At 41.3% G+C, this 13,215-nt stretch overlaps 1 protein-coding gene across 1 annotated transcript; it reads left to right on the top strand.

The window, feature by feature from the left end:
- Positions 1 to 1,842: 1,842 nt before the first annotated feature.
- On the top strand, positions 1,843 to 6,039 carry LOC125381128 (early nodulin-75-like). The gene is made up of 4 exons (XM_048397358.1): positions 1,843 to 1,852; positions 2,204 to 2,235; positions 5,116 to 5,220; positions 5,326 to 6,039. The coding sequence occupies exons 1-4, from the start codon at positions 1,843 to 1,845 to the stop codon at positions 6,037 to 6,039; spliced, it is 861 nt and encodes a 286-aa protein (XP_048253315.1).
- The last annotated feature ends 7,176 nt before the right edge of the window (positions 6,040 to 13,215 follow it).

The following is a 13,215-nucleotide window of genomic DNA, read 5'->3' as shown; positions in this document are numbered from 1 at the left end:
GTTACACCAGGATATGTCTCTGGGGGTGGTCAGTAGATCTGAGGGGGTACCTTGCACGGGACAACTGAGAGATAAGATGTCACACTTGTGAGAATAGGGGCTTAGAATTAATTGTTATGGAGTAAATGATGGTGTTGGGGTTCTGTGGTCATCTGGAACATGTGTGGATGTTTCATAGAGATGAGGAGGATGGATGGATGGTGTGTATAGTCCTGGTGGAATATGTGTCAATGTTTAACATGTAGGGTAAATATACTACTCAACAGAAGTTTAAGAACACCTGATTTTTTTATATGACTATAATTAATCTGTCTTGTCTTTCAACAGTGAGTGAGTGAGTGAGTGGGTGGGTGGGTGAGTGAGTGAGTGAGTGACTGGGTGGGTGGGTGGGTGAGTGAGTAAGTGAGTGAGTGGGTGGGTGGGTGGGTGAGTGAGTGAGTGAGTGAGTGAGTGAGTGAGTGAGTGAGTGAGTGAGTGAGTGAGTGAGATGAGTATTGATGTGAGTAAATGAGAACCATTTGGGTGTGGTTGTGGTTGTGGGTGTGGGTGTGGCTGTGGGTGTGGAGAAAACCTTAATATTTATACATTTGGAAAAATTTTGTTGTTTTGTTTTGTTTTGTTTTTTGTTGTTTAATGTCACATAATTCAAATATGTAGCACTGTAGCACGACGGACAGTAAATAATAAAACCCCATGCCTGAAAGCCTGCCATGGTTTTTGCCTATTCTCACAAGCCCACCCACCACAAGAGATGACAGGTCTCCTCTTGTAATCCACAAGAATGTATTGAATGGTCCTATTCTTGCAGGGTTCTATGTTCCCGTGGCACGCCGTCAGCTGCTTGCTCCAGGACAAGCGCACAGGAAGTGACGAGTTGTCACTGAAATAATATTTCCCACAATGCCCCCTGTACTTGTGAGCATGCATGAAATAACCAAGTGCAGCTAGAAACATCCATACAGGCCGACCACACTTCAATGACAATACATGAACTGACAAATCTTCTGGTGGCCTGAAACAACGAACTTCCTTCATAACAAACAAGCTAAAAGAAAAGGTTCAACCAGGTTGTATAGACGCAGGTAAGAAGGTGGGAAAAATGTATTTAAGTTAGGGGCTGACCTTTATTTTCTGAGGTGTGACCTGGGATTTGTTTTTGAACAATAAATTATCTGTTTCTATAAATGCAAGAAAAATATTATTCATTAAAAAATGGGAATTAATTAATCGTAACAACATTAAGTTATGAAAAATAATGTATAATAGGTCCAAACAAACTGATTTGCTCCTTTCATAGAACAAAAATATGTTTTGAAGTGCTTTCTGAAAAATTCACTTAGAAATGCACAAAGGGTCCCCCTTCACACACATGCACACCCCACACCCCCACACACACCCCAAAGGAATTAATTGGTCAGTCAGTCTCTAGCATTTTCTACTTTCGCCTACTGATATGTTATTTGGATGTGTAGCCCAAAGAACTGATTTAATCCAATTTTATAAAATGTCTTGCTGAAAAGTCCCAGTCACTAACACTGCTCCAGTATATCGTTACATCTGTAATCACATCACACACCCAGATTCCAAACACCAAGCGTCTTGGAGGTGACTTCAAGGTCATAAATGTGTTGTGGGTGGATACGTGTATTTAGTACATACAAGATGAAAGACAATCAACACCTTCCGTTCGGTTGTTTTGTAAGGGTGGGATTACACCAGGGGTCAAGTGATCACCATTGAATGTTGACCTATGATATAACAGGACATAACGCATCTAACTGTAAAAGGTGGACCAATGACATCAGAACTAGCAGAGTCATCAGTGGGAGATCAAAGGTCATGATGAGCCCAGGTAAGTTAGGAGGAGATAGGTAGCTGGTAATTGACCCTCAAATTGACCCCTAAAAGAGGGATAATTTGTAAGCAGGGATAACAGCGTATCCCTAGACCAAAGACCACCATGTAGGAAGGGAGCTAGATAGGTAGTAAGATGGCACACTCTCCCTCTGAAATTGGATTAATTTATGGTACAATGGTAAGGTAATGGACTGAAATTAGCAAGTGTATATTTATTTTGGGGTAGGGGTTATTAAAATGGTTTGGTATTTTGGGTTCTGTGGGTAAGGGTGGGTGCTTGATCCAGCAATGATCTGATGTTTAGGAAACTGTAATGTTGTATAATGTTGCATTGTGATGTTCTCAGATCAGTTTAAGGTCATGATGGCTGATGAAGCAGTAGATAGGGAAGGTCCTTAAATCAAATGAGGTAATTGGTAATTAATCTGCCATTGGACACAGAAAGATCTTTTTTGTCTGTGAACATGATGTCATACAACTGAGCAGGACAAAGATGCACAAAGCAATCTGTGTTAATGTAACTAAACGACTCCATGCTCAAATGTGAGACACTTACCTAGGACTGCACCCAAAGATTGATCCCGAGCCTTTTGCATGTCAACATCGCTAATCACACCAATGCTTGGACTATGAAAAAATTTCTTTAGAATAATTGTATTTTTTTTTCTTCAAAAGAACCTTTCCTCTTCTGCAGTTTTCATAGTGGAATCAAAGAAACTAGACTTAGTTTAGTTTAATCTAGACTAGCCTAGATTTTTAGTGAATAAATATCTATCATCCATCCATCCATCCATCCCACAGGACAGCACAGGACTAATTGCTCACTGGCAACTCAGGATATGAAATGTCTTGGGTTGGAACACAATTCATGTAGGACCAACACAGAAGCACATCTTAAATTACCTAAATATCACTCCCCTATGTCGATGGACCAGTAATGAGCAAACACAGCTCATCAACAAAACAGTCACTTTTATTGAAAAGTAACCAAATCACACATAAGTTCAATGTTTAGAAGAACATACTAAAATAAATTACAAATATCTCCATTAATAAATGAATTAACTATTAGGTTTGATAATGATATATATTTCATTGTTAATTCCACAGAAGGCTTGGAACTCAATATTTACCGATAATCCTTGTAGGTCGTAGATTATTTGCTGAATAATTAACTTGTGACCCACCTGGAGAAAATGGGTGCTAGGATACAATTGTACTGTCATGGCATAAAGACATTTGACGTCACCTTCTTCAGTGAAGATAGCCATGTGCGATGTCATGTATCTCTGTAATAAATATGAATTGAACCTTGTGATTTGTATTTTTGTATTCTGTAGTTCTAAAATATAATGAAAAGTCAAAATGTGATTTTTCACCCATAAGGTCCCTTATCACATGGTTGGTCATTATTTCTTCAAGATTTTTATATGACATGTAACAAACCAAAAAAGATAGAGAGGAGGTCACTACATGTCAACCTGAATACATTATTGTTGACATTCTCAATATCTTTTTAAGTAAACGTAAATTGTTTTTTTCTTAAGATGGGATAACAGTCCCTCTGTTGATGGTATATCTCCTTCTGTATCTGAGGGAAGTCAATTACTGAACACAGAGATGGCAAGATGGCTTCCCGGCCTTCAATACACCAAGGAGCATGGGATTAACAGAAGTTCAAACAAGAAATTACCCCATTGTCACATCTCCCGATAACAAAGCTTACAACAATGTTCTAATCCTACCAATAATGGAAACACTACACAGAATGTGATCTAGTAGAAAAATGAAAACTTCAAAGGTTGAATGATGAAATATGAGATGACGCGATTAATTTAGATAAACCTTCTTATGAACTATAAAACAGGGACTACACTACTTTAACTTGAGTAATGAGAAGTGGGAGCCATCTTTAAGGCAATGATGGCCTGGTAGTTTCAAGATTTCAGATACCATGGAAATTGGGTTATCCCAATTCCCAATTTAAGCAGTGAAGAAAACTGAACAAATCCTTGTCAAAGAGGAAAGCAAGCCTAGTAAATTGGGCTATGCAATTCTGAGATTAAACTTCTATTACAGCTTGAAACGATTACATATGGAACAAATCTGGTTTGTAATAGTCCGGTGAGCCTGTATGAGACCTTCAACACTGAAATTGTGTTATGTCTGATCTAATCCTATAGCTACAAACAGGGTCCTCTACAATAACAAAGAATTAGGTTAACTTAGGGACCGAGTGACCCCTAGTCTGACCCCGAAAATTGGGACGATGTTATTTCTGATTCAGATCCATGATCGTCAACACTGTAACACTTTAACCACCTCAACTACTTAACACTTGAGGTGATGTCTCATAATACGTCATTGAAAACCGACCCCTGAAATTGTCGGTGTTGACCCCATTCAAGGATTCGTTTTGTCGGAAGGCATGATGTTGCTTAACTGAGATCAAAGTGGGAGATACTGGATGACATCATCGAGTCATAATGAAGCAGAAAATTAAAGATGGGGGCATGACAAGTGGCGACACCTAGAGGCGAAATGATACACTATCCAAACCAAACAGTCTTTTTCTCAGCAGCAAGAGATCACCGGGATTTCCTTACTTGCATCATTCCTGATTAAAAGTCAATTGGTTTAGTCGACATCCCTCACCACCTTGACCTCGAGGTCACACTACCCCTAGGGGTGCAATGAGTAGATGAGACCCCGGCAACTGTTCTTTAATTGTGCTTCGAGAGGAGTATGTTACATCTAACAAGAAATAGTTTCAATTAAGGATTGTTTCATCAGTTCAAGTTATGAATTATGCATGATGGCCTGGAAGTGAAACCATTTCAGAAACCGTGGAAAAAGGGTTGTCCCAATTTGTATTTTGAGCAGTGAATAAAACAAGGAATCCAAGTTAAAGAGGGTAGCATACCTCGTAAATTGGGATCAAACTACGTTTCAGTCCATCAAGTCATGAAATGAAAAAATGTGAGATAAAAAGTGATGAATCTGAAAGTCAGTGTTTCACGAACATGAGACAATGAATTGATTGAGCTAAGGTCAATTCCTAGAAATGGCCAATGTTACATAATGCAGATTTACCTGGGGCTACCTTCTATTTTGAAGTCATGGGGATTCTCAGTTTTGCTGTTTGGGGTTCACAGACATGAATTTGGGGCCCAAGGGTCACCACAGACCAAAAACAAATTAAATTCTTTCAGCATTTCAAGAACATTTTCACCTGACCACCATTCAACTCTTCCTCAGCCTGTGTCCCCCATTAACCAATACCTCAAGAAGAAGGCTCTCCTTGAATACTCCCCCCTGTCCCAGGGTCTCCAGAAGAAAGTTCTCACCCACACCTCAATCTGTGTATCCCCTAACTAACACCTCAAGAAGAAGAATCCCCACCTTCCCAGCACCTCAAGAAGAATCCCCATCTTCCCAGCACCTCAAGAAGAATTCCCACCTTCCCAGCACCTCAAGAAGAATTTCCACCTTCCCAGCACCTCAAGGAGAAGAATTCCCCCCCTCCGAGCACCTCAAGGAGAAGAATTCCCCCCCTCTGAGCACCTCAAGAAGAATTCCCACCTTTCGAGCACCTCAAGAAGAATTCCCACCTTCCCAGCACCTCAAGAAGAATTCCCACCTTCCCAGCACCTCAAGAAGAATTCCCACCTTCCCAGCACCTCAAGGAGAAGAATTCCCCCCCTCCGAGCACCTCAAGGAGAAGAATTCCCCCCCTCCGTGCACCTCAGAAGAATTCCCACCTTCCGAGCACCTCAAGAAGAATTCCCACCTTTCGGGCACCTCAAGAAGAAATCCCACCTTCCCAGCACCTCAAGAAGAATTCCCACCTTCCGAGCACCTCAAGAAGAATTCCCACCTTCCCAGCACCTCAAGGAGAAGAATTCCCCCCCTCCGAGCACCTCAAGGAGAAGAATTCCCCCCCTCCGTGCACCTCAAGAAGAATTCCCACCTTCAGAGCACCTCAAGAAGAATTCCCACCTTTCGAGCACCTCAAGAAGAAATCCCACCTTCCCAGCACCTCAAGAAGAATTCCCACCTTCCGAGCACCTCAAGAAGAAGGCTCTCCTTGAATACCTCCCCCACCCCTTCCCAGGTCTCCACAAGAAAGTTCTCACCCACCCCTCCACCTGTGTCCCCCCTCAAAATAAATTCAAGCATTAAAAGCATCCAAGGATGAGGATGACCTGCTGACAACATCAGTGTTGGATTTGCATCTGATTACATCACCCCCTCTCCCCACCCCACCAGGACAAGGGTGGAGGAATGTTGGGGGCTGCCAGAAACTGTTACCCTCATCCTCCGGGAGTTCCATCTCTCCACAAGTATGTCTTTGAAGTGGTCCAAGTGTAAACAAGTGCCAGCATCTCAGTTTGTGGGGTGAGATATTTTAATGGTGGGGACATGGATAGTATGTAACAGGTTGATTGCAAGATTCACTCCCTGGTTGCCTCGTTGTTCTATGATGTCATCGCTTAGCTGGACTCTTTGATGATGAAAACTGGAAATTCTTCCACAGAGGACATGATTTGATGAACATGGGAAAGGTCAGAATTTTGTGTGAGTTCTGAAACATTCATCGTCTTCAATCTGTTTGTTCCACTTGATCAGCTATGTAACTAGACACTTTATGCCAGTTTTAAACAATATTGATTTCATATTATAGTAATGGACATAGACAGTGGGCTCACACAGCTTACCATAGTCCTGCGCCATGACTGTGGAACATAGATTTTTTAGATATTTGCTTTTACTCAAAGGCTAGGCAAGTCTAGATCAAACTAAACCAAAACAGCAGAAGAGAAAAAGTTCTTTTGAGGACAACAATTATAATTGTTGTAAAGAAATGATTTCATTGAGTAAGTGTTAGTCTAAGCCTACAAGTGCGAGGAGACAAAGTTGGATCTGCCAAGATGAGGGACAGAATTGTGTTGGACCAACATCAGTACTGTAACTACAGCCATGAGTGAGTGAGTGAGTGAGTGAGTGAGTGAGTGAGTGAGTGAGTGGGCCATATGAGTGAGTGAGTGAGTGAGTGAGTGGGCGAGTGAGTGAGCAAGTGAGTGAGTAAATATATTATACTTACAAAACAGAAACAGTGTGAGATTGTATATGTGACAAATAATATTTCCTAGCATGGTCAGCATTTGTCTTCAGCCACATTTCAGACAGATATTACACAACACAAACACACACACACATGCACACACACACATGCACACACACACACACACACACACACACACACACACACACACACACACACACACACACACACACACACACACACACACACACACACACACACACGCACATCCCTGGTTCTATCTCATATCTCATCCATACATCCTGGTATCCCACAACACATCCTCCCATCACATCACTTCACAAGGACAACCAAACCACATCAAGTTGGTGTTCTGCCCAATTGCACCGCTGAGAGACATGGGGCTAATCCTTTCACAGATTTATGACTTAATGATTTGGGTTGCATCACTGTCTATTATGATGGCCAGTGTTCCACAGCCTCCCTGGCTCTCTCCCCCCCCCCCCCCCGCCAACAGGTGGCCGCTGATGGTATCTCACTAGTTACTGATGGACACAAAGCAATGTCCTGCTCTACGTCTTCCACTAAAGACAATAATTTGGTGTTTGCAGACCTAGTGCATAATCTGCAGCCATTGTGATTACAAAAAATGTTATTAAGTTGGCTTCCATCCCAACCAAGAATCTTCAGATGGCTCCTTACATGGGAATATTCCTTAGAATAATATGTTTTCTTGAGAATGAGTGAGTGAATTTTGTTTTACGCCGCTTTTAGCAATATTCCAGCAATATCATGGCGGGGGACACCAGTAATGGGCTTCACACATTGTACCCATGTCGGGTTCTTGAGAATGATGCTACCTTATGCATCTACAAATTCTTCCAAATCCTCTGATGATAAAATTGGTTTATGGGAATGCCGATTCCAAATGGAATTTTCTGGGCATCAAAGTTGGGTACAAAATGTCCGATTAGGAATTGTTTTACTGGAACCCCGTCAAATACTATTTAGATACACGTATAAAACAATCTGGTCATGCATACATATAGCTGGTATATTGCTGAGGACTTAAATTGGGACTTTTATAAAAGACCTTATTTTCTTAAATTAAGGGGTATTTTAATATTTCATTCAATAAAAAAATATAAAACAGTAAAGCCTCTTCTTGTTTATTGGTCCTGTTGTCACTGAAATGCAAGTCACCTCTGTATTTCGTGTTTGAAACAATACAAATTACCAGGCTGCCATCAGGACCCACATACTTAAGAAACTCCAGGGCCTGACTAAACTCTTCAGGCCCTCATTCGAAAAACTACAGCTTATAGAGACAAATCAATTGACACAGAAATTTACTGCAGGCCATAAGGACTCGCATAACTTAGAAACTGCAGGCCTGACACAAAATTTACCTGCCACTGGCCTGTGGGCAGGCGTTCTTTTTTAAAACTGTCTGCAAAGCAATACCATTAAGTATTACTATAATAACACAACTTTGCAATTTTTGTATTCCTATTTGTGACTTTTTACTGACATTTGTTTCAGGCATGGGTCCGAATATCGGCCTCTGAGCAGGTCCAGATAAATCCCCGAAATACCAATCACTCCATGACCAGCTTCACATAAAGGCTTATATACAGACAACACCTTCTCCCACGGGCTTATACCCAATAGATCATGATAACCACATATCTCGTGTATCAGGTCCAGGGAGGATGTGATGGCCGCCGGTCTAATGAATCCGGGAGTTTATTATCCCCCGTTGCATCAGATTGCCGTCCACATCCTCAGCTCCTCTTGATGCTGCTGGAGAAGCTGATGAAGTCATTTCACAGCTAATTGAGCCGCCACACTCTATCTGAGACATGGTGCAATGGTTACGTCACACCATCAAATACTTGTCCAGACAATTATTCAGCTTTGATCAGAATCTGGGGGGAATTGTCCTCCTTAATTAAGATAGGAGATTGTCTTGGGATTAATTGAAATCGGGGTTAAAGAGAAGATGCTTGCTTAGATGTTCCTATAGTTTTCAACTTTACACTAATTTGTTTATCTGAGACACCATTTATGGATGGATTCTGTCCGAACTGTGCTGGCTACTGGTTTAAGGGAATGATGAATTGGACCTTCGGACTTCTCTTTCATAGAATTCTTGTAAAATATCGCCATTCCTGTTGGGTGCGGTTTATTTGTTTTACAAACTCAGATCTCTTCATTTCTTGTAACATTTGGAAGACTGAAGTGTATTAACAGTTACAGTTAATGATGTAGTGTGGATCCTGTTAGACTGGACAGTTCTGTTTACAAAATGACCATATAGATTTATAGGTGTCGGGATCAGAGACACATAGTTAATTAAATTGTTGATCACTGTTCACCATCATCTTTCTCAATGTTCTTTAGGGCTTTGGCCAAAACATCCGGGCCCTGTTCTAAGAGATCCTAGCACCATGACTACCATAAACCAATGTTAAAGTACAGAGGTTACATCAAGGTCGCTTTGTGACCGCCACCGTGGTCCAGTGGTAGAGCGCCTGGGGTTGTCAGACCTAGTTATAGAGATGGTCTCCGTGGTCCGGTGGTAGAGCCACTGGACCAGACAATCCAGTTATTAATATCATGAGCATCAATCCATGCAATTGGGATCGATGACATGCATCAACCCAGTCAGCGAGCCTGACCACCCGATCCCGTTAGTCGCCTCTTACGACAAGCATAGTCACCTTTTAAGGCAAGCATGGGTTGCTGAAGACCTATTCTACCCCAGAATCTTCACGGGTCTATGTGATAGGTCTCTATCGTATCTCATGAAGTACAGAAAGAACAAAATGTCTTCCCTCTGTAGGTACTTTGAAACAATAAAACTATATGAGGTAAGGTGTTTGGTAGACAGGGGGACAGGGTTGAAAATCTAATAATTTATTAATTATGGTTCAAGGCCATCCGTTTTTCTTTGAGTGTTTCACATCTCCCTTTGGTCCTGATTTAACTCTAATGCAGGTGATCCAATTATTTTCTCTCTTGACCTTCATCTAAAACAGGTCAATCGTTTAGTCATGCTCTGAGTCCGACCTACACGTCTGCCTCCGTGGTCTTGTGGTAGAGCGTCCGCCCGGAGAGCGGAATGTCCGGGGTTCGATCCCCAGCCACGTCATACCAAAAGATGTTAAAAGATGGTACTTGTTGTTACCCTGTCTGGCGCTCGGTATTAAGGGGCTAAAACAAGGACTGGTCCGCTCGGATTCAGTATACTGTGTCTGAGTAGGGTATTCATGTTAAACTGCGGCATGGTATCTCAGTGAGCTAGCACTATAAATTGGCATCAGTCCAGACTAGTACAAGCAGCCACGCAAACACGTGCATGCACGTCACTATATAAGTGCAATAATCCTGGGCACGACGTTAAACCCAATTTCACCTCACCCTACCTACACTGTGACAAGACTTCACTGAAAACAGAGTTGACATGGATTTCATCTTCTTTATTTTTTCAATGCAAAGTTTCGGTACAGATGCAATGCCTCCGTCTTCATTGATGCTGCAGAATCTAAATGGCTACAAAACGATATTAGAATCTATCTTTCTTAAACTTTATGAAAAAGTCAAAAGTCACTAAAAATAAAATAAAATATATGAGACTGGCAGCATTCACTCTGTCATTGTTGTGATTAACCCAGGCTTTAGATCTAGCTTCCTCCTATTCAAGCTTCTTCTTTGAAGAAGGATCAATGTCATAGATATCCACACCAGGCCAAACTCCTGATAGGGGGTGGAGTCCCAAGACTGGGAGTCTCAGATGACTCGGCCAATCAGACTTCAGTCTCAGATGACTCGGCCAATCAAACTTCATTAATGCCCCCATATAGACCCACCTGTATTGTACTCTATACTTAAGATGAAGCCTTGGAAACATTAACCCTTATGTGGGTTAAATCCCTAATATATACCTCATGGGGTAATGCATCTCCCTGTATCGACACTGGGACAAAGACTGCAGTGCTGCCTTCCACCCCACTGCCCCACCCCCATCCCACCACAGGGTTAAGGCCTCCAAACTGAGGGTCATATAATCCCCAGATGAATAAAGTGATCTTCAAAACAACAATGTATCTTTGTTACCATTGGGTCCTTCATTGAGAAGTCTGTGCCCAGTTTCACAAATCTATCTTACCCTAAAACTATAGCAAGTCGTGTTAGTGTATGGGATTTGTGACAATTAAAAAATACCAAAGTATACCTCGGCAGAACAGATCACACGGGCTCAGTTTCACAAATCTATCTTAGTACTAAAACTATCGTAAGTCCTGTTAGTGTATGGGAGTTGCGACAATTAATAAAATACCAAAGTATACCTCAGCAAAACAGATCACACGGGTTCAGTTACACAAATCTATCTTAGTACTAAAACTATCGTAAGTCTTGTTAGTGTATGGGAGTTGTGACAATTAATAAAATACCAAAGTATACCTCAGCAGAACAGATCACACGGGTTCAGTTTCAAAAATCTATCTTAGTACTAAAACTATCGTAAGTCTTGTTAGTGTATGGGAGTTGTGACAATTAATAAAATACCAAAGTATACCTCAGCAGAACAGATCACACGGGCTCAGTTTCACAAATCTATCTTAGTACTAAAACTATCGTAAGTCCTGTTAGTGTATGGGAGTTGCGACAATTAATAAAATACCAAAGTATACCTCAGCAAAACAGATCACACGGGTTCAGTTTCACAAATCTATCTTAGTACTAAAACTATCGTAAGTCCTGTTAGTGTATGGGAGTTGTGACAATTAATAAAATACCAAAGTATACCTCAGCAGAACAGATCACACGGGTTCAGTTTCACAAATCTATCTTAGTACTAAAACTATCGTAAGTCTTGTTAGTGTATGGGAGTTGTGACAATTAATAAAATACCAAAGTATACCTCAGCAGAACAGATCACACGGGCTCAGTTTCACAAATCTATCTTAGTACTAAAACTATCGTAAGTCTTGTTAGTGTATGGGAGTTGCGACTATTAATAAAATACCAAAGTATACCTCAGCAGAACAGTTCACACAGGTTCAGTTTCACAAAGCTATCTTAGCATTAAGACTGTCTTAAGTCCACAGGATACCAGGGCTCATTTCACAAGTTTTTAGATGTACAAATGTTGAAAATCCACAGTTTAACTTTCTTACAGCAGTCGTAGTGAAAAAATCAGTTCTTCGTAACAAGGCCTTGGGCAGAACAACTCACATGTGATCTTAGCGTTAAGACGATTGTTACATCGATACTTAGCTTAGACCTTGTTCCACAAAATAATCTTGGCAACCATCATAAGTTTAGTATTAAAGAATATAGGAGTCACAGCAGTTGCACTAAGTAGTACTAGTGTGAGTGAGTGAGTATGGTTTTATGCCGCTTTTAGCAATATTCCATCACACATTGTACCCATGTCGGGATTCGAACCAGGGTCTTTGGCGTGACGAGTGAATGCTTTAACCACTAGGCTACCCGACCCCCCCCCCCCCCCTAAGTATAGTACTAAGACCTTTGTGAACGTGGTCCTTGTGAGAAGTAGTAGCCTGTCTCACAGTCCCTGAATCATATTATTTTTCCTTCCGCCTAGCCCCTTCTGTAATGATATAGTCTTAAACGAAGCAAATCTAGATTTTTCTTTCATCTCAAATTATATAATTTCAGAGACTAAGTGTTAGTCTACTGAACTAGTTGTAGAGCAAGTTAGGCTATGCTGGCACATGATACAGGGAAATACAGGATCTGGTTTCAATATGAGTGAGTGAGTGAGTATGGTTTTACGCCGCTTTTAGCAATATTCCAGCAATATCACGGCCGGGGACACCAATAATGGGCTTCACACATTGTACCCATGTCAGGAATCGAACTCAGTCTTCGGCGTGACGAGTGAACGCTTTAACCACTCTGCTACCCGACCACCCTGGTTTCAATATGAACAGGTGAGTGAGTATTGTTTTACGCCGCTTTCAGCAATAGTCCAGCAATATCATGAAGGACACCAGAAACGGGCTTCACGCACTGTACCCATGTGGGGAATTGAACCCAGTCTTTGACTTGACAAGCGTATGCTTTACCATGGAACAATAAGGACATTTACCACAAATGCAGTGTATATGGAGTCACCCTTCCATACTGAAAGTTTTATTTTTTATCTGGTATAGCAGGGTTATTAGAAACTCCAGATACTGTTCAGTCCAGCTGATAGTACACATGTGCATCAGGAAGGCCACAGTAAATTAAATCTTAAATTAAATCCATTTTTTTTCAAA

The sequence above is a fragment of the Haliotis rufescens genome, unplaced genomic scaffold, assembly GCF_023055435.1.
Source record: "Haliotis rufescens isolate VD_foot unplaced genomic scaffold, xgHalRufe1.0.p SCAF_17, whole genome shotgun sequence".
Classification (NCBI taxonomy): Eukaryota; Metazoa; Mollusca; class Gastropoda; order Lepetellida; family Haliotidae; genus Haliotis; species Haliotis rufescens.
This window is presented reverse-complemented; position numbering and strand designations above follow the sequence as displayed.